The sequence below is a fragment of the Pinus tabuliformis genome, chromosome 6 (genome assembly GCF_031772625.1).
Source record: "Pinus tabuliformis cultivar Carrire ecotype Pingquan chromosome 6, CPIR1, whole genome shotgun sequence".
In the NCBI taxonomy this organism is placed as follows: domain Eukaryota; kingdom Viridiplantae; phylum Streptophyta; class Pinopsida; order Pinales; family Pinaceae; genus Pinus; species Pinus tabuliformis.
The window spans coordinates 1,347,883,289-1,347,905,637 of record NC_142292.1 but is presented as its reverse complement, the minus strand read 5'-3'; the positions used below and the strand labels follow the sequence as shown (position 1 = coordinate 1,347,905,637).

Genomic DNA, 22,349 nt, shown 5'->3' with positions numbered 1-22,349 from the left:
ACTCTGCTAATTTGATGATGCCATGGAGAGAGGAGCAGTCATGGACCATTTTATCACTTGCTTGATGAAAAAGTGACTTGGTTACCCTCGTATAAATAGAGGGGAGTCACATTAACATTTGCTCACTTCTTCTTCTCTAAAGGAGTACGCACTAGCTCTTGTCTTTCTCCTTGGATGCAATGTGATCTTTTGTGGAGCAAATTGTCTTGGGAGGGAGATGTTTGCATGGAGAGACTTTTGGGATTGGTTGAAGTGATTATTGTTGGACTTGTGTAAGTTTATTGTCATCTTCTTCCATTTTGCATGTTATATTTATGAAATTAGGGTTTCTATGTGTGCCATATTAAAAAGTGCAATATCTTTTCTTCAAATCTTGATTAACTGTGTTCTAAGTCACCTGACACGAGGATTCGGGACGCGTATGATTCGAGATTCATGGTGTCGGATTCAGACACATTGACCCCCCGGAACAGGACAAGTAGGATTCGTTATATATTATTTTATTTAATATATATATATATATATATATATATATATATATATATATATATATATAGATATAGATATATATATATATATATATTAAAAATTAGATATTTCTTACACAAATTTTAATTAATGATACAAATTTATTGATTTCAAATATAGATCTTCATCTATAGCTATTAGCATGCATAGTACATAAAAAAATTCAAATACATGTCAATCTATTATCTATTTCTTATGCTTGGCCCTCTTGCCACCACGAGAAATGTCTAATTTTTTAGTCTTGTTGGAAAATCAAGATCTTTGTCATTAATATCACCCTCTAAGCATTAATATCCAGAGGTATTTTTGTCATTACCTCTGTATCTGTATAGGGATCTTTGTCATTAATATCACCCTTTAAGCATTAACATAAGATAGAACAAGCATAACATGTCAAGTCAAGATTTTGTTTGAGTGATGCGTACATTTTTAGGAGGGTCATGATACAGGAGTTCGACAACCAATGTCACTAACATTAAGGTACATAGAGGGATTGGTGCTCTTGATTAAATACGAGTTCCATACCCTAATACATGACAAAATTCAATGGAAACATTGCAATCCCCCAATCCTAAAATCCTGAAAAACTGATAAGTCTGCTGGATTTTGAATGAAATCTAAAATTCTACTTTCTCCATATGAAATCCAATGACGCCGGAACCACTCTCAAACATCCTAAGTCATTTCATGGTAATGTTAAAAATTTGACATTCTCCTTAATCTTCATTTTCATCATTTTACTTTAAGAATTTAACATTACCATGAATAGCATATCAATACTAGGGCCTAGACTTGATCATTAAGCTGCCAAAACGCTTGCCAAATGAAAATATGCGTGGCTGTAATGACCAAATGTGGCCTTTTCATACCCGTGCAGGTCACGTTTGCCGCCTAACGATTCCTGGAAAACAAGACACCCTGCCAAAATTGTGACACGACCTCGGATTCGACGAGTCAGGAAAGGACACGACGTGTCATGGTTTTTGGACACGAATCAGGGCAGAATCGCGTCGGACATGCTGGATTCGGGATTCGTGGGGCCTATAGGACGAATCCGATTATCTAGACTGTGTTATGCAAAATTTGTTTTTTCAAGAATCCATCAAAAGAACTTGGTTCATGAATCCTTTCAGCTTAAAATCTCCCACATAAAGAAGTCGTTGGGGTTCCTAAGTAAAGATATTCAATCTGTTGAAGTTTCTAAGTTTACTTAGTTAGAAACCCTCCATGCACTTTATCTGATTTATTCCTACCTACTTGTTATTTTCCTTAACAAGTTATTTACAATGTAAATACTGAAAATAAACACTAGTGCATGCTCAACATATTACAGATCAGCAACTAAAAGAAACAAGAACAAACACACCATATGACACCATTATTTTTGGACTAATGTCCCTCGAAAAACCTAACGTGGGAAAATCGGTGCAACGATCTGAGGGTTTTTTTATTAAGCAATATCAAAGTACAATCTGGGTGCTGAAACTGGCCTACCCAACAGAGAATTTCCTTGGCAGTAATACCTCTCAGTTTCTGACAAATCTACTGGCTGAAACCCCGGATAATCCTTCCGGCAACTACTTAGCACCAATCTTCCCCAGAAAACCCACATTTGCCCAATCTGGACTGCGTCAACCTCTCCTAGCCTAACACTGGCCCTGCATCAGCCTATCTTGGCCTACGTCAGCTCTCTGAGCCTTTGCGTCAGCTATGCTGGCCTCTCTGGTGCTCTGCGCAACACTTAGCTGCCTCTGTGTGGCCCTTCGTGAGCACTGGATGCTCCTGCGTCTCTCTCTCTAGTTGTTTTGCTGCTCTCCCGGCACTATCTTTGCCTCTATGTACTCAATGCCCCACAACTGCTCTCCGATCACTGACTCTATCCCTCTTAGCAAACCCCGCTCTAGAGAATAGAATGACTAATCACTCTGGTGTATTCTCCATGTGACACTCAAGCCTCTTCTTATACTTTTCATGTTGACATATCAACGACCAAGATTAAGTCCCTAATCAACGGCTAAGATTAGATCTGGCTTGATCCATGTCTTTTGGACCATTCTAACACAATTTCAAATTAATACACATTAATATTTTATTTTCCCTAAGTTTAGACTTAGGGACTCCATTAAAAATATTCATTATTTTAATATCTCCTGAACTATTTAGAATTTTTCCAAACCCTTTTTGGGTATTGGAGATCTCATGTGCCCCGACCTCTCCACCAAATTTCGTGGCTAGAGCACATCCGATGCTACCCCAAATCAACACTCCCTCTTAGCGAGGATTGTGCTCTAGCAATACTCCTCACTGAGTATTACTCTAATCATCCGGCATCGGTACCTGTACTGATGTTAGGCCTTCCTGCCCAACATCCTCTGCACAGCTGCATCCTGTGTTGCTACCCATGGTTCTGCCACTGCCACTGCTGCATCTATACGACAACTCCCTCTGCATCCATGCTATTGTTGGTGCTTTCTCCCAACACTGCATCCGCACTGCACCTCCTCTCATCAAGTTGCATCGTGCTACCCACTGCTGCACTGCAACTCACTTATTGAGATGTAAGTAACTGATCTTCGAAATGACCTCCCTGGTGGGCTAGAAACACCTACTAATGTTGAAGCTCCCTCTGCCGCTAACAAGTGTTCCCTCTCTCTGACTCCTACGTTGCTGCAACAACTCCCTGCATCTTGCACCATTGCACACCTCTTTGTGCCTTCCTGCACTGGTGCAACACTCTTGTGCCTCTTGCACTGCTACAGCCCGCTAGCTCTGTGCTGTCTCGGGACTCCTGCACTGTAGCTCTCTTTGCCGCTCCATCCGCATCCGTCTCTACCTAACTCAGCCAGTCCTACTACTCCTCGATGAGGCTCCCGTAGCAAGGTCTAATCCAAGAGGCTGGGTACCTCGAGGATTCTACCCCTCATCGCCTGTAGTCCACCTAACTACAACTCGATGTCTCCCCAGTTTCGCTCAAGTGGCGTGTGTGCACTCGTGGCACAGTCATTGTCTGTCAAAACTTCCTTCTCTGCCCGTTCTGGCGCTGCCTTAGTCTTGGAAGACTCTCCCTTACTCTTCTTCCTTGGACACTGGGTCGCATAATGACCCAGCTCCCCACAGTGGAAGCACTTGATCTTGGAGAGATCTTTCTTTCTCTGCTTTTCCCGCTTTCCCTTAGATGCTAGGGCCACATCTTCCTCCTCCTGCTTGACTTTGATCCCCTTGCTACTACTACTTGTCTTCGACTGCCGTCTGATCAATTCATGGCGAAGAGCTGCCCACATCTCGTCCCAAGGTGGAAGTGTCCCTTTGCCCAGTATACTCTGGACAAATACTTCCCAATCTTCTGAGACAGCATTCAGGGTTGTCCTCACCATTAGCTCCTGATCCGGTGTCGCTCCTATAGCAGTCAACTAGTCTCGGATCTCATTCAGTCCTCCGAGGAAGGTGTCAATCGATTGTCCCTTCTTCATCTGATATGACCTCATCTGATTCTCAAGTAGCATTCTTCTCTGCACAGAAGTATGCTAGTATAGCTTCTTGAGAGCCTCCCACATCTCAAATGCCATTTCCTTCTCGACTATATGTGGTACCACATGATCCTTGACCCCGTCAAGGATAATGCACTTGGCCCTAGCCATCGCCTCCTCGTACCTGTCATTCTCTCTGGGGTCGACTGGGACAATTATTAGCTTCAAGGTGAAGTTCTTGACATGATCCCTGTCAAGCACAGATAAGATTTTGGCCTTCCAGACTGCGAAGTTTGATGCTTTGTCCAGTCTATCCTGGTCTCTTACCCTGTGTAGTGCCATGATGCTCCTCTACTTCCCTCCTCGAAGTTCTCTGTTCGACTCCTCTAAGTCTCTACTTCCTGTATGGAAGTTCTATTCTGGACTCCCTCTGAGTCCTGATTTCCCCCCTGGAAATCCTTCTGCCACTTGTCAAGATGCCCCCTACTCTGATCGACTTGTGCAGCTGCACTGCTGATCCGGGTTCCTTGGCTAGAAACCCTCAGTAACAACTCCTCTGGCCATGCTTTGTCAGGTACTGTTCTGACTACAATACCTCACCAGCTCCACTATGCAATATTCCTGCAGCCTTATAGACCCCAACAACTGCCTCTCTGTGAACTGCGTCAACCCCTCTCTGCCTCATGCTGGCCCCGCGTCACCCCAGATTAGTCTGCGTCAGCCCTGGGATGCCCTGTGTTAGCCCGCTGACCCTTTGTGTCAGCAACGCTAGCCTCTTTGAGGCTCTACGCAGCTCTCGGCTTCCTCTGCATGGCCCTAGCTGGTTCTACATCACACTCCTTAGCTTCTGCGTTGCTAGAAACAGCTTCTATCACCTCGAGACAGTTGTTTTCTGTTGCTATTGCTCTGCTCGGCTGATGTCTTTTAGTCCTCTTGTGATCTGCAATCACAATCTGATACCATGTTGAAGTTTCTAAGTTTACTTAGTTAGAAACCCTCCATGCACTTTATCTTATTTATTCCTACCTACTTGTTATTTTCCTTAACAAGTTATTTACAATGTAAATACTGAAAATAAACACTAGTGCATGCCAATGTTGCACACATCGCGATCGGGATTTAATCGGCGCCGGGAAAAAATCGGAAAAATCGTTAAAATCGGGAAAAAATCGGAAAAAATCGTTTGGCACAAAAATATTCATTTTTTTTCATTTTTTTTCAATTTTTTTAATATCTAAACCATCTACAACATAAAATAAATACATTGACACATAAATATGATAAAAAAACTAATATATAAGATGTTCAATATCATTTCTAGCGCTAAAATCACACATAACATTGAATCATGTCCTGAATAGTAAGTCCTGAGTCCCAAGTCCAACTCAGCCTCAAAATATCAACAAAAAATATGATAATGTATCTCATCATGTCATAATGTCATATACAATAAAATGAAAGTCTAATCCTATTGATTTCCTCTGCCCCTCTTGCGAGAATATGGCACAGCTTTCTCTTTCCCTCTAGATGTAGAAGCTGGTGCCTGTGGTGGTGGAAATGGCAGTGGAGTCTGACGTGCTCTAGAAGCTGAAGAACTAGTAGTAGCAGCTACAAGAGGCTGAGGTGGACGGAGACCACGTCCTCTACTGGTGGTAGTGGTAGCCCGGGTAGCCCGGGTAGGCGGTGTCACCTCCTCCTCCTGCTCCTCCAACTCCTCCTCCTCCTGCTCCTGCTCCTCCTCCTCCTCCTCCCCCTCCTCCTCCCCCTCATCCTGCACTAACCAATCCTCAGTGGGATCCATGAGAGGCCTCTCGGTCTCAACCCTCCATTCAGCAGTGGTGTCAATCCCATCCAATGAGATGGCTTCCGTATCAGGTGTCTTCTCTAGTTGTTTCACCCACAATCGAAGATTGTAGTAGATATGGGACTCCAACCTGTACAAAGTTCATGAAATAATAAATTAATAATTAATATTATAAAAAAAATATTGTTTAAAACTTTAATGAATTCAAAAATTTATTTGGAAATTTGCAATATTTTAAATGTTTAAGTGTTAACCTATTGCGCTTCTTGTTGTGTATTTTTTCAAATACACTCCAATTGCGCTCACATCCCGAGGAGCTGCATGTTTGGCTGAGGATGCGCACGGCAAGATTTTGCAAAAGGGGTACTCTGCCACCATACATCTTCCACCATGCGTCTACAACAAAATTACAAAGAAAATTTTAAATAAACATAAGAAAAAAATGGAATTTGAAGAAACAATGAAATTTGAAACAAAGTTACAAAGTACATACTACAAACTAAAAAATACCTGGGATTTTAACCGTCCTATCATTGATAGCCATCTCAAAGCCAAATGTGCCACCTGACAACTTATATTGCTCAATTTGTCTAGAGACCTCCATACGTTCTTCTGGAGTTTTCACCATCTTCTGGACACAGGTTAATAATCCTTCCACGACCTCAACATCAAAATTAAACCCACATGCATAAGAAAATGCAGGGTTCAGGAAAAGGCCAGCAGCATGAATGGGACGATGGAGTGTGTTGTTCCATCGCTCATCAATGACCTTCCATAGAAGGAGTTGTCTCTGGAACCCATCATCTCCCTTGTCATCATAGTAGGACCGAATGGCTTCTTTGGCCCTATCCATGGCTTCATACAAATAGCCCATTGCGGGCTTCTCACCATCTACCAACCGAAGAACCTTTACCAAAGGTTCTGTGACAGCGCACACCTCCTGCACTCCCGCCCAGAAGTCTTCTTGGTATGAAACAAGTCTGCAGACGGCCTCTCCTTCTGGTTTGCGGCTCATTAGCGAAGAACGCCACTCCTCTGAAACAAACATTCTCTTCAAATCCCACATAGAATTCAAGAGGGATTGAAGAGATATGAAACTCGTCGCAAACCGTGTAATGGCGGGGCGCACCAACTCTTTGTTGTTGGTGCATTTTCTCATCAAGCTAAGCACAGATGTGTGATTGTAAATAAATTTTGTGATGGTTTTTGATGAGTCAACAGCCTCTTTAACAAAGGGAATTTTCCCTATGTCCTCTAACATCAAATCAATACAATGGGCAGCACAAGGTGTCCAAAATAAAGTAGGATGCCTGTCCATAAGCAATCTACCAGCAGCAACATAATTTGCAGCGTTGTCCGTTATGACTTGGACAACATTTTCTGCACCCACCTCCAAAATAAACACATCCAGCAAATCACATAAATTTTTTGCATCTTTGATTTGATGAGTTGCATCAACAGATTTGATAAACATAGTCCCCAAGGGACAACTAACCAAGAAGTTTATAAGGGTTCTCCCCTTTTGGTCAGTCCAACCATCTGACATAACAGTGCATCCTGTTTGTGCCCATGATGCCCTAAAATCCTCCAATCTTTGGGTGCAGTCACGCTTTTCATCTTGAAGAAGCCGGCCTCTGAAATCATGAAGAGAAGGGAGTTTGTACCCCGGGCCAACACTGGCAACAGCATCAAGAGTAGGTTGGAAAAATGGATTATTCCTTATAATGCTGAAAGGAATATCACTCCAGAGGAGAAATTTTGTCATCAACTTGTCAGCTTTTTCTTTTTCAGTTCTTTTCATCATTGAACCGATAGTTGGTTGTGAACCAGGTGTGGTTCGAGGAACAAAATATGATGATGCAGCAAACGGATTGACTGACGCTGCAGTAGAACCTGTGCCACTTGGCCCACTTCCTTCAACTGACCTTCTTAGTTGCCTTTTGAGTTCTTCTTTGGCGTCTCTAGTGTGCTCTAATTCTCCCAATGCTCTCATGGCTTTTTGGATAATTTCAGCATTTGTCTTTAGACAGGGCCCCACATCACGTCCAGGGATTTGTGCAAGGTGGAACTTCAACCTGTACACCCCCCCGAATATTTCCTTTCCACACAACTTGCAAATCAAGTTTTGTCTATCATTCGGAGTTTTAGGGTCACCATATTCCCAGAAAGGATCCAATTTCCTTGGCATGTTTGTTTTTGAATTTTGAATTTGCAAACCTATGGAAAAATAAGGATTAGGAAATAGGAATTTAGGATTACATAAATGATAATAGTAAATAGTAAATACAAATTACAATTTAGCATTTGCAAAATTACAAGCTAATTATTTCCAAAATCCCAATTTGAATTTCTAAACCCAAAAAACAATGAAAAATCAAAAAAAATAAACAATGTTTAAAGAAAATGAGAAAATAAAAATCAAAAATTGGTTCTCATAGTCATAACAAATAACCCATCCCAAATCAATGAAAAATTTCTAAAAATTCTTTAAAAACAATGAAAAACAAAGTTTTTAGAGAACCAAAACAAAAAAAAATTAATCTACATACCTGGTTTATGGACAAATTCGCGATCTTGGCTTGGATTCCTCCTAAAATCGGCTCCCACAAGCGACGGCAACCCTCTCCCTCCCTTCTTCTCCTTCTCCTCCTTCTCCTCCGCGGCGGACTGCTGAATGAATAAACAAAAAATCGATTTTACATATAAAACCCCCGCTGCCCGCGCCTCCCGCGATTTTTTCCTTAAAAATCGCGATTTTTTCGAAAAAATCGCGATTTTTTAAAAAATCGCGATTTTTTCGATAAAAATCGTTAAAAAAAATTTCCGCCGATTTTTTGGATAAAAATCGCGATTTGAATCGGCATTTTGAAAAAATCGCGATTTTCCGATTTTATCGCGATTAAATCGCGATGTGTGCAACACTGGTGCATGCTCAACATATTACAGACCAACAATTAAAAGAAACAAGAACAAACACACCATATGATACCATTATTTTTGGACTAATGTCCCCGAAAAAACCCAATGTGGGAAAATCAGCGCAGCTATCTGAGGGTTTTCTTATTAAGCAATATCAAAGTACAATCTGGGTGCCGAAACTGGCCTACCCAATAGAGAATTTCCTTGGCAATAATACCTCTCAGTTTCTGACAAATCCACTGGTTGAAACCTCGGATAATCCTTCCGGCAACTACTCAGCACCAATCTACCCCAAAAACCAATGTTGTGAAAATCGTGATTGGGATTAAATCGGCGCGGGAACAAATCGGCAAAAATCGGAATTATCGGGAAAAAATCGGAAAAAAATCAGGAAAAAATCGTTTGGTACAAAAATATTCATTTTTTTTCAATTTTTTTAATATCTAGATTCTAAACCATCTACAACATAAAATAAATACATTGACACATAAATATGATAAAAAAACTAATATATAAGATGTTTAATATCATTTCTAGCGCTAAAATCACACATAACATTGAATCATGTCCTGAGTAGTAAGTCCTGACTCCTGACTCCCAACTCAGCCTCAAAATATCAACAAAAAATATGATAATGTATCTCATCATGTCATAATGTCATATACAATAAAATGAAAGTCTAATCCTATTGATTTCCTCTGCCCCTCTTGCGAGAAAATGCCACAGCTTTCCCTTTCCCTCTAGATGTAGATGCTAGTGCCCGTGCTGGTGGAGATGGCAGTGGAGTTTGATGTGCTCTAGAAGCTGAAGAACTAGAAGTAGAAGCTATAGGAGGTAGACCACGTCCTCTACTAGTGGCAGTGGTAGCCCGGGCAGGCGGTGTCACCTGGAAACATTACAATCTCCCAATCCTGAAATCTTGAAAAACTGATAAGTCTGCAGGATTTTGAATGAAATCTAAAATTCTACTTTCTCCATATGAAATCCAATGAGGCTGGAACCACTCTCAAACATCCTGAGTCATTTCATGGTAATGTTAAAAATTTAAGTAAAAGGATGAAAATGAAGATTAAGGAGAATGTCACTTTTACTTTAAGAATTTAACATTACCATGAATAGCATATCAATACTAGGGCCTAGACTTGATCATTAAGCTGCCCCACTCCCTCCGCGTGCGACTGTCCAAATGAGCACATGAAAAACCCAAAAAAACGTTATAAAACCATGCTGTCGCGACCCCCGGCGATTTTTTCGTTTTTATCGCGATTTTTTCATAAAATCGCGATTTTTTCAATAAAAATCGGCAAAAAAAATACCGGCAATTTTTTCATTTATTTATCACGATTTAATCGGCAGAGGGAAAAATCGCGATTTTTTCCCTTTATCGCGATTTAATCGCGATTTTCACAACACTACCAAAAACCCTAGCATCTGCCCAATCTAGACTGCATCAGCCTCTCCTAGCCCAACACTGGCCCTGCGTCAACTCTTTGAGCCTTTGCATCAGCTACGCTGGCCTCTCTAGTGCTCTGCGCAGCACTTAGTTGCCTCTGCGTGGCCCTGCGTGAGCACTGGATGCTCCTGTGTCTCTCTCTCTGGTTGTTCTGCTGCTCTCCCGACACTATCTCTGCCTCTCTGTCTCTTTATACTCAATGCCCCTCAGCTGCTCTCCGATCAGTGATCCATGTCTTTTGGACCATTCTAACACAGTTTCATATTAATACACATTAATATTTTATTTTCCCTCAGTTTATACTTAGGGACTCCATTAAAAATATTAATTATTTCAATATCTCCTGAACTGTTTAGAATCTGTCCAAACCCTTTCTCGGTATTGGAGATCTCATGTGCCCCAACCTCTCCACCAAATTTCGTGGCTAGAGCACATCCGATGCTACCCAAAATCAACACAATTGCACTCTTTTCATCCAAGACCATCTGTCATTGAACTTTCCCTAATTGGCTTTATTGCCCAATTAGATAAAGGCACTAGTCTAGTAGGTTTTGATCATTATAAATTTCTCTTTCTTTAATTTCTCAATAACCAAGGTTGGAGTTAGCTTAAATTTGCATTTTATAGCAATTTTATGTCCATATGTTATATTGCCCTATTGGAAGGAATTGCATTTAATAAATAACAAAATGCAAAATCTAGCATTAATTGCATATTAACACTAAAATTAGGGTTGACATCTTTGTATTTGTTGTTGTCATATGCACTTTCAGCCATTTAAAACCATTGTTTACTTAATCGCCGCTTGCCTCCTTCTTATCCTATTGGTCCTTTGTTGATCCTATCCCTTACAAGCTATTTTCAAGGGTTGTTGTATGCCATCGCGTGCCCTGAATCCGCATATCTTACAAACCCTAACTTATAATAGCTCTCTTGTAAATTAAAAAGGTCTTAGGGGAGTGTACTTGAACTTTAGGCAATTGTTATCTCAACCTTTCAATGTTTTGCCAGTATCTTTCCTTCAGATAGAAGACCTTCCATCAACATTGAGCCCTCCTTAGTAGAGTATCTTGTTGGTGATATTTTGTAGGGAAGCCAACCTTGTGGGGATAAATTCCACCGCTAAACAACTGGAGAGAGGCCATTGAGGTGACAGTGGTGGTTGATCTCTTGTTGCCGTAAGACCTAGGTTGTATAGTGAGGTTTTGAACTAGGCCTACTAGATATTGCAGTAACATGCCATGGCCTATTACCAAGATGATCAAGTGGATGGAACTTGACTCATATGCAATGTTCATATCAACATATTTTGTATCTTGATTTACAAAATTTCTAAACTTTCATATTGAGGAGGTAAAATCTAAAGAGCAATGAGAATCGAATTTTATATAAAAGGGGCATCATGTTTTAAAAGAGGGTGTTAGAGTGGTAACAATCAATAATGTGTCATCATGTTCAAGGTACAATGATTTTTCACTTGATATGTTAAGTATGTGACCAATGAAATGTTAGATTTTGTAGCTAGGAGTCATGTGTCTAGACTCTAAACCACCTAACTAACTAGGGGTGCTATAAATATATCACCTATGATATATTGATACAACATCATAAACAAATATACACTTTATTTTCTCAAACCCGGGGTGTTATAACTATATGAGCTATGATGTGTTTATGTAGCATTATAAACAAAATATATCAATGATTTTCTCGACATCAATGTGTGCATGCATGTATCCTAAATTGACAACACAATGGCCAATGTGGATAAAAGGAACTCATCCTTGATTGTCATACTTGCATATTTTTTAGCATTGATTTCATGGTCTCATTCACCTACCTCCATGCAAAATCTCTCTCAAGGATTTTTTTACCATATCCCTATGAACTTGTTTGTTCACCCATCACCAAAAGTCATTTCCCATGTCATTGCTAGGGTTTAAAATCCATATTATCATCCCATTCAGGCATGAGAGTCTATCCACCTCTTCTTATTTTCCATAACATGAAATGTGGCTAGAAGGTGCAAGTGAGACCTTCATATCGCATTCAACAACATTTTAATCACATGATCAATTTTTCTACAGTGAGATTTTTTATGGGTATTCTTTATCCTTCTATTTTCCCTAAACGAAAAAACATTCACGAATTATTGGACACATTATTATTTGAAGGTTTCATACTAGACTTTACTTTGCAGTACTTTCTAAAAAAATTAGTTGCTTCTTTAGGTGACACTCTTCTATCTAGATAAGATAAGAGGAGAATTTTATTAACCTCTAATTAATGACCACAAAAGGGGGTCAAAGACACTGTTGAGTACAATGATGTCATTATAAAGCAAGATTACCAAAAGGTCTCCCTATTATTTTAAGGTTTCATACTAAACTTTTCCTTTAAAGTATTTTCTACAAAATCTGGTTGCTTCTTTAGGTGACACAGGTGACACTCTTCTATCTAGATAAGATAAGATAAGAGAATTTTATTAATCTCTAATTAATGACCACAAAAGGGGGTAAAAGAGACTATTGAGTACAATGATGTCATTATAAAGCAAGATTACCAAAAGGTCCCCTATTATTTGAAAGTTTCATACTAGACTTTTCCTTTAAAGTACTTTCTACAAAATTTGGTTGCTTCTTTAGGTGACACACTTCTGTCCAGATGATTTAAGAGAATTTCAAAGAGATTGTTGAGTAAAATAATTTCATTACAAAGCAAGATTACCAAAAGGACTCCTATAAAAGGCAAGATGTAGAGTAGAGAGAGATATAAGCCAAGGCATCAACAATGCTCGACCCCAAGCCTAGAAACCCGATGTGGGGTGGAAACATATAGGAGGAGAAGATCCAAAAACAAGAAGAAACAAAAGTAATGAGGTAGGTCAATCATGGAATAGGCCCATCTCTCCTAACATTTGAGGTTGAATGAAAGAAGCTCAAAATACTATGATGTCCAAAGGGAGAACTAGTGGGAAGAATGGATTGTCTATTGTGTTGTTCTCTGGAAGAGGTAGTTCATTGTTGAGGCTTGGGGGATCTTGTTTGTCTCTCGGGGAGGGATCTGGTCTAGTCATGTTGCTGAAATCTTGTGGGGCGGGGGAAGGTTCCACAAATCCACATTGATCTAGGGTTCGGAGGTATGTTGGTATTAGAGTGTCTCTTATTTCCCCTTCTTGAGGGTAGTGTTCCTGCAAACTCTAGTACCTTAGTGCAAAGCCTCACCGGCACTCTAGATTAATAGCAATAATGGAATCAATTGCCATTGTCACTTTAGGAATAGTTCACATCCTATTATGTGGTTGAATATTATTTCCACAAAGGAGGCTTCCCCAACAAATCTTGTAGATTAGATAACCCAAGTACTCCTAGGTGAAATACCCTCTAAGGGTTTCACTAAATAAAACACCCAAGGATAATATTCAATAAAGTAGGACTCCAAATGAGATGAGATGTTATTACAAGGGAACGAGTTCAAACTTCAAAGGGCCTTATGTTTAAATCTAGAGGGCTTACTTAGTCCTAGAAAGGCTCAAATAGGTTTCCAAACACATGCTACCTTTAAATAACCAATTGTTGTTATAAATTAGGGTATTTAAGCAGCACAATTTACAACATGCAAAATTAATGACAACAATGACAAAATCGCCTAAAATTGATGATAAGCAAGAAATAAACAAAGGCTAATTAATGAGTAGCTACGAAATATGTTGCAGCAATTATTCAGTGGCTAAAAAGGAATAAAAAAACTACAAAATCCTAGACGTCAACCCTAAAAAGTGACTGAAAATGCAATAAAAATTATGTTTTTGCTTTTCCAATTTAGTATATGCAAAGCCTAACCCTACAACTATGAGGTCCAAGATACTTTGTACTATTAAATGCAGATTTTTCCATAACCTGACCCTAATTTACCCCAGAAAACATAAAAGGTTAAAAGTTTGGATTTTCATTGTTAGGATTGACATGCTAATGGACTAGTTCCTTTCTCAATCATGGAGTAATGGAGTTAAAAGACAAGGTCTAGGGAAACAAGACGAATTCGAATAACTTATGAGAGAGAAAATGGTACAAAGAGATTTCTCTTCATCAAAACCCTGGCAGCTTTCAATCAATTAAAGATAAAAAGTCAAGCAAGCTATACAAGGTTCCTAGATTGGAAATAGATGATGATTTTGCAACAGAAGATGTTAGAGCCATAGAAGTTTCAACACATGGTGAAAATTTTAATGAAACCCAATTTCCACAACAATTACAAAATGGAAGAAAATACTTAAAAATAAATTTGAACAAAATCACAATAGAAACATAGATATCATCCAAGAAAAAATTCCTTCAAATCATAATACGCCCCTGCCCACCCCCTCCACCCAAGACAATTCGCTACATCAATGCTCCATTGCATCCAAGAGAAAAAAAGACTACTAGTGATCACTCTCTAATGAATGAGTGAGTGTATTACAATCATCCAAGGCTAGAATGACTCCCCTCTACTTATATGAGGGAAACCAAGTCAATTTAGCCTTAAAATTGACTAAAAACACAATAAATAATAAAATATGTGATTACAAGTTAAGAAAGTCACAAACCAACCTCAAAGATAGCTATCTCAATGTTAAACATAAAATTAAGCCTCCTTTTAACCCATGCATGTAAGTAAAAGGCCTCCAAGGGCAACATCGTCCTCTAGAGTGCATATCTCCATAAAATATGTTATGGATGGGTCAAAAAGCCACTCCCCACTCTATAGCCCATCTCCTTATCAACAAGGTGTACAATCATCAAGCAAAACCCTCGTCATTGACACATCGTTATCCAACAAGCCCACATCATCAATCCAAGCCACATGAGGGGACATCACAAGGCTAGGGCATGACATCATCATCTAGAGAAGTTTAACATTCCCTCTAAAGGGATTTCAAGTTATCATCATTGTCAAATCAACTCGACAATAGGGCAATGTCCATCAAGAAGGTACAACGCCAACTTGGCCAAATCCTATCGTCTTTGGGGTACACCCAATGTTGCACGAAGCTCTTCGAGAAGCGAAGCGTCGAAAGTATCTAGATTCTATATACATATCGAATGAAACAAGTTATCTAGCAATTGTCAACAATAACATGACCAAATACTTATGTCTACGAAATAGGCCATCTACACATCGAAATATGAAGACCAAAAGGTCAAAAACAATAAACTGAGCTAATTGCTAAACACCTCTCTACAGAAGAAGCGTTCACCAATTGGGAAAGAACCCATGTTGCCACAAGTTGTCGCTGTTGGGTAGCATCACCATGCATGTTCCATCACTCCTTGACAAACAATGTTCCACCATCACTTCTATCGAGAACCTCATCACTAATATCATCCTTCATTCTTCCCCTCTTGTCTAGCCTTTTTCTCTACCTTGATTCTCTAGGGACATCAGTCAACACCACCACATTTTGATCAAATTGCCTTATCCAAGTCTAAAATATGGTAGAAAAAGCTTAACATGTCTGAACAATGATTTTGATTTGAGTGAAGGGTACATTTTTTCTCAAGCCATGACAAAGGAGTTCAACAATCAATAGCACCAACACTAACAGTACATATGGGGCTTGGTGCTCTTGATTAAATGCCAATCACATACCCTCATACACGATAGAATCTAATGAAATGTTGCAATCTCGCTACTCCTAAACTCTTGAAAACTGTTACGCCTGCTAAATTTTGAATATGAGATACTATTTTCTCCATATGAAGTCTAATGAGGTGGGAACCACTGTCAAACATTCAGAAATTGTTAACAATAATGTTAAAAATTTAAGTAAAAGGATTTCCTTTTATTTTAAGAATTTAACATTACCATTAGGGTGCATCTAGGAAGCATCTAGGGAGCATTTAGCAAGCACCTAGGGAGCACCCCGTTAACATGATGGGCACAATTTGACACGTCGAAGCACAGTCAACACATGGCAGTTCCACATTTCCAAGAAACGCACAAATTGAGCCCGAAGAGTTGTTCCATTTTTTGGAAGTGTGGATCCAAGAGCACTTCAACCACAGTTTTGAGGTCCAATGCGTGGATTTTTTTTCTTTTGAAGGGGGCACAATTCTTGTAACATTAGGTACATCAACTCTCTAGGTAATGTCTTGGCTCAAATGCACAACGTTTCAAGCTCTAGAGGGAGAGGAGAAAGTCATAATCAATGCTAGATACATCCCAAGATCAACACTCATCAAAAGGTGATGTCCTAGCTCTATTGTTCAAGATTGGTCATCAAATGAGGTTGGATATCCTCTCTGAAGTGTTGTAGAAGCCTCATACAATCCCTCAAAGGATGGTAGTTGAAACCAGGAGTAAGCATTTGAAACATACTCTCAAAATCAAGTGAGAGCATCATCATAAGTATAAAAGTATCATAGTGGGCATATCTAATGTAAAAGGTACCAAAGTACTTCACACAAGTATCATCTTTAGATGTCTTCCAAGCTTATGATTTGTAAACAAGTTACCATGCTTAGATGTGGGACGGTTATCAAAAGGCCCTATTAGGTGCTTCCACCCCTTAGGGGAGTAACAGTTCATAGGCCAACCCATCAATCAGTGGGTGCAAATGGTTGGTGATATGGTAGGGATTTACTTCATGGAGGATGCCATAGCCTTTGTATCAACTATGAAATTCCATCATCTTTGAGCATTATGATGTAAAGAAGGAGCAATTGTGGGACCTAAGTTACACCTTCCCTTGACCTACTTTTAACAACCCTCTGATGTGCCTTTTTTCTTCATTGATTTTCTTTTTCTTGCATAGCATAAGTTACAAGAATTCAATTATGCATCATTTAACCCTTAAAGATGAAATGTTTTATTGTTCATTGACGTTGGGATATTCATAGTTCCTTTCATTTTGACAACTCATGCATTAGCCAAGAACTAGGTGAGGGCTAATGCGGGAGAGTTTAAGCTACAACCTTTTGTACACCAACATTATTATATCTCAACCAATCTTTTGCATTTTAACATTGCGGCTCATGCTTTTACTTTTCCTCTGTTACATCAGCCTCTTAGGGAAAAGTTCCAAAACACCTACTCGAGGCCAAGAAAAATAGGGAACCAATATTGACAACAGATAGATATCAACCAAATGATGGGACATGGATATAATGGACAAATGGAAAGTGTTAAGTATGGATTAACATGTTCTTGCAACATCAATCAGTGCCTCCAATATCTGCCCCTCCTAGACAAAGGAAGAAAGGTCTCAATGAAGGTCACACCAGACTAGGGGCAAAGGATAATTACCAAGGTGAAGCATGGGAACAAGAATACAACCAAAAGCACTCTATCATCCAATTCATCCAATGATCCATACTAGTATGCCCTTAAACATTAAATGTAAGCACTTGATTACAAAAATAGTTAAAATACCTTACAATAGATGACCCACCTTCAACTAGTAAGCTAGATGAAATAAAGCACTAATCAGAGCATTGATGGAAGGCTTTTAAGGCAAGCTATCAATAGATCATCATAGGGTTGTTGGTTGGTAAGTTGAACAAATAAGAGAAAATTTTCTCCTAGTGGTTACCCACTTGGGTAGCATCACGAAAAAGGAAATGATCTGCTAGGTAAAGTCTAGTCTAGTAGGAGGTTGAAGAATATGGAATTAGCGCCTTCGAGCATCCTACTATATAAGGCCAAGCATCTTTGGTTGAAATATCTGAAGAAGCCAATGACAATCTAAGTCCCTTTAAATAGGAAATGGAACCTCCCCCTAGTCTCAAAGCATTTGGAGCAATGAAAGATGAAATGCTCCTCAGCCTCGACAACCCGGAGATGGCATAACTCGAAAAATCTTGTTTGATCGATCTATTTTGCGATCTATCTCTACCCGAAGTCTATGACAACTCAACTTGTACTGCACTAAGGGAATGTGAAGACCATGCATCCAATGATGAAGTGTATATTATGGTTCAACAATGAGCCCATCTCTAAGCTCTAAGAAGTGCTCAACTTAGAAGGCCATCTTTGGGAATAAACCACCTTCAAGATTAACCCAAGTGATCTAGATAAACTAACACTAAATGTCATCTTTGATGATCCTAGTCAGCTCTTGTCTAATAGGTAGGAGGTGGCCAGATGCTTCCAAAGAATATCTAAAGGGAGGGAGATGATCCATTTGAATGCTCACAAACTCTAAAAGATGTAAAATCCACACAAACAAACCTCAATCCCAACCCGAATGGCTAGAGAGGGAAATGGTCTCTGAAGAGCAATAGGCCAAGCATGGGCACTAGTCTCACCCCTTCACAGAGTCAGCGAAGCTCCAAATGCAATGCAAAATAGGGACTAGTTTAAGCATTATCTCAAGTTAGAAGGGTCAAGCCGCAACCTCTGTAAGACGATGTGTTGAGGGACTATCTACTTGCATCTAATAATGTGCTAGAGGAGAAGGGTTTGGGATCTCTCAACTAAAGCCCAATCAAACTCAAGCATAGAAGACCCCCAGATTTATGAGCAATAGAGAACAGTGGGTAGCATACAGCAATTCATGAGAGACATCATAAATGAGACATTATAAAAATGGTGTCGAGATAACTATATCGAGAAGGGATAAGAATATGTACCACTTGTTGATATGTGGCTAGAGGGTCGATTGCAAACTAAAGCGAGGTCTTGAAAATCCCACCCCCAAGTAGGTGTAGGTGTTGGTGATATTGATCTCCTCCACTCTAAAGAAGAAATGAAGGTCTGAGACCTTCTTCAATGCACTGAAGATAATAAATTTGGTTTTATATAAGCTGAAAAACAATTGCAAAAGGTCATAGAAGAGAGTTAAGGCATCCAACTAACTTTGTAAGTTGTCTAGAGATAAGGCTAGGAGGACCACATATCAACAAAGAGTAGGACAGATATCAAATATTGGTGGAGGAGACACCCATTTTTGTCCTAGATATGCTCGTGATGAAAGGCCTCCAACTCATCCATATATGTCCCAAACAGGTTGGGAGACAAGGAATGACCCCATTTAACCCATAGTTTTAAAACCCGACCCAGTCTAACTAAGAATCAATCAAATCAAACAAGTTGATAGGCCATTGGGTCAACTTAGCATCAACTTGTAAAAGGGTGTGATTTGGGTTGGCTTGGTACCAAATCGACCAGAACCAATCGGTCAAACAAACCTTATTTGTGTTCCATCAACTAAGATTTTTCAATTCCATAATTCTTGTAACTAATTCCTTACATCTTTCCACAATGTGGCAATGAATTTAATTGTTTCAATCTAGAATCCCCACTTGCAAAGCAGAGGCAATAAAATATTGCAAACCACATAAGTTTTACAATGTTATGAGAATATATGGGCCACCAAATGTTGTTCGACTTCTTGCCAACTATGAACTTTGGTGAGGAGGAGGTGTAAGGAAACATCACTAGTTTTGCATGAAGGATAACTAGTATGAATCATGATAGTCAAAAAGAAGAACTTCAATGCCATTTTTAAATCAATCCAAAGCATTCGAGGATTGTCATCCACCAGAATCTATTGTACACCACCTATTAGCTCTGCTACATGTTTGAGCATTCTAGAGGGTCAAGGACAGCTCGACCGTGGTGTTTTCTGCAAGGAGGGGCTAGCAGCAGCTCATCTAATCTTTCCCCCCTTCATTTGTTTTATATCCTTATAACTCCTGCCACCTTGTTTTTCTTTGTTTTTCCTCCAAAACCCCTTTAAACCCATGTTCCTCTAACCTCCTGGGCGCCTTTTGTTTATAATGCTATTAAACCGCATAAACCTTGTTTAAAGGTTGTTTGGGCATTTTTCTTATTTTGATATTATTAACCCGCTAACCCTTTATAAAAGCCTAAAAGCTTTTTAAAACCTCGTATAAACATTTTTGTGTTTAAGTCCCGCGCGCATATAATAAAATTATTATAACCCGCGCCCTTACCTGTCATATCAACTAAAACACGTGTTTTAATCTGTCGACCATCTGATCGTCCCGCAGAGATCCGACGATAGACGATTCCCCCGCTCCACCAACCTGCTCGTTCGTTAGCCCCCGGGAAAGTGGTTTTCCCCGTCGTCCCGTCAACCACGTGTCGTCATATAACTGGATCTCACCTGCCTATATGTAAACTGCCGAGCGCCAAGAGCGGTGCGGGGAGACCATTTACCGCCCTCCCGGTATGGTCCCCCGCTCGTTAACCTGTGCGCAGATTCAGCTCCCGATAGTCGTCCGATCCTGCCCGATGCGATCTGACGGCCCAAATCAATCTCCGCCCATCTTCCCTGATAGCACCCTTCGATCCAATCTGCACCGTTTGTTTACATGATCTGACGGCTGCCATTGATCACTGCGCCTATGTGTCTTCCATCGCTTTTCGTCATCAGATCTGGGTCGTCCATTTTTCCATCCAAGAATCATGATAGTCAAAAAGAAGAACTTCAATGCCATTTTTTAATCAATCCAAAGCATTCGAGGATTGTCATCCACCAGAATCTATTGTACACCACCTGTTAGCTCTACTACATGTTTGAGCATTCTGGAGGGTCAAGGACAGCTCGGCCATGGTGTTTTCTGCAAGGAGGGGCTAGCAGCAATTCATCTAATCTTTCCCCCCTTCATTTGTTTTATATCCTTATAACTCCCGCCAGCTCGTTCGTTAGCCCCTGGGAAAGTGGTTTTCCCCACCGTCTTGTCTGCCACGCGTCGTCATATAACCGGATCTCACCCGCCTGTATGTAAACCGTAGAGCGCCAAGAGCGGTGCGGGGAGACCATTTACTGCCCTCCCGGTACGGTCCCCGCCTCGTTAACCTGTGCGCAGCTTCCGCTCCCGATAGTCGTCCGATCCTGCCCGATGCGATCTGACGGCCCAAATCAATCTCCGCCCGTCTTCCCTGATAGCACCCTTCGATCCAATCTGCACCGTTTGTTTACATGATCTGATGGCTGCCATTGATCCCTGCGCCTGTGTGTCTTCCATCGCTTCCCGTCATCAGATCTGGGTCGTCCATTTTGCCATCCAAGAATCATGATAGTCAAAAAGAAGAACTTCAATGCCATTTTTTAATCAATCCAAAGCATTCGAGGATTGTCATCCACCAGAATCTATTGTACACCACCTGTTTGCTCTGCTACATGTTTGAGCATTCTAGAGGGTCAAGGACAGCTCGGCCGTGGTGTTTTCTGCAAGGAGGGGCTAGCAGCAATTCATCTAATCTTTCCCCCCTTCATTTGTTTTATATCCTTATAACTCCCACCACCTTGTTTTTCTCTGTTTTGCCTCCAAAACCCCTTTAAACCCATGTTCCTCTAACCTCCCGGGCGCTTTTTGTTTATAATGCTATTAAACCGCATAAACCTTGTTTAAAGGCTATTTGGGCATTTTTCTTATTTTGATATTATTAACCCACTAACCCTTTATAAAAGCCCGAAAGCTTTTTAAAACCTTGTATAAACCTTTTTGTGTTTAAGTCACGCGCGCATATAATAAAATTATTATAACCCACGCCCTTACCTGTCATATCAACTAAAACACGTGTTTTAATCTGTCGACCATCCGATCGTCCCGCAGAGATCCGACAATAGACGCTTCCCCCGCTCCACCAACCCGCTCGTTCGTTAGCCCCCGGGAAAGTGGTTTTCCCCGCCGTCCCGTCAGCCATGCGTCGTCATATAACCGGATCGCACCGGCCTGTATGTAAATCGCCAAGCGCCAAGAGCGGTGCGGGGAGACCATTTACCGCCCTCCCGGTACGGTCCCCCGCTCGTTAACCTGTGCGCAGCTTCCGCTCCCGATAGCCGTCTGATCCTACCCGATGCGATCTGACGGCCCAAATCAATCTCCGCCCATCTTCCCTGATAGCAGCCTCCGATCCAATCTGCACCGTTTGTTTACATGATCTGACAGCTGCCATTGATCCCTGCGCCTGTGTGTCTTCCATCGCTTCCCGTCATTAGATCTGGGCCGTCCATTTTTCCATCCAACGGCCAGTGTTATTCCTCGGTTCTTCGTCCATTTTTGATGTATTTTGCTGTGTTTTGGGCCTGTTTTGTGCGCGCGAAGAAGCAAGAAATGATCCAGTTTCCAGTGCATGAATTCCTCAACTACCACATTTAAGTAGCAGCACGGTGAAGGACGAGAAAATACCACCTTGAGCAGATAAATAATTGCAGCAGTTATGG

At 40.5% G+C, this 22,349-nt stretch overlaps 2 protein-coding genes across 2 annotated transcripts in view; both read right to left on the bottom strand.

Annotated features, from left to right (window-relative positions):
• Positions 1–22,349, bottom strand: part of LOC149263628 (protein TORMOZ EMBRYO DEFECTIVE-like) — a 306,527-nt gene that overhangs the window by 80,936 nt on the left and 203,242 nt on the right. The gene's annotated exons all lie outside the window — the stretch shown is intronic.
• LOC149263629 (uncharacterized) lies at positions 5,929–21,829 on the bottom strand. The gene is made up of 3 exons (XM_089459347.1): positions 21,682–21,829; positions 6,310–6,834; positions 5,929–6,195 (listed from the first exon to the last, which is right to left on the bottom strand). Exons 1-3 carry the CDS (start codon positions 21,827–21,829, stop codon positions 5,987–5,989), a joined length of 882 nt encoding a protein of 293 aa, XP_089315473.1. The 3' UTR covers positions 5,929–5,986.

Excerpts from the sequence above, each read along its gene's own strand:
- LOC149263629 (XM_089459347.1), bottom strand. The coding sequence starts at position 21,829 with ATGGCTGACGGGACGGCGGGGAAAACCACTTTCCCGGGGGCTAACGAA. Across the intron at positions 6,835-21,681 it reads TGTTTTAGTTGATATGACAG|AGGAGTGGCGTTCTTCGCTA; the intron begins GTAAGGGCGTGG and ends TGTTTGTTTCAG. Across the intron at positions 6,196-6,309 it reads TAGGACGGTTAAAATCCCAG|ACGCATGGTGGAAGATGTAT; the intron begins GTATTTTTTAGT and ends ATTTTGTTGTAG.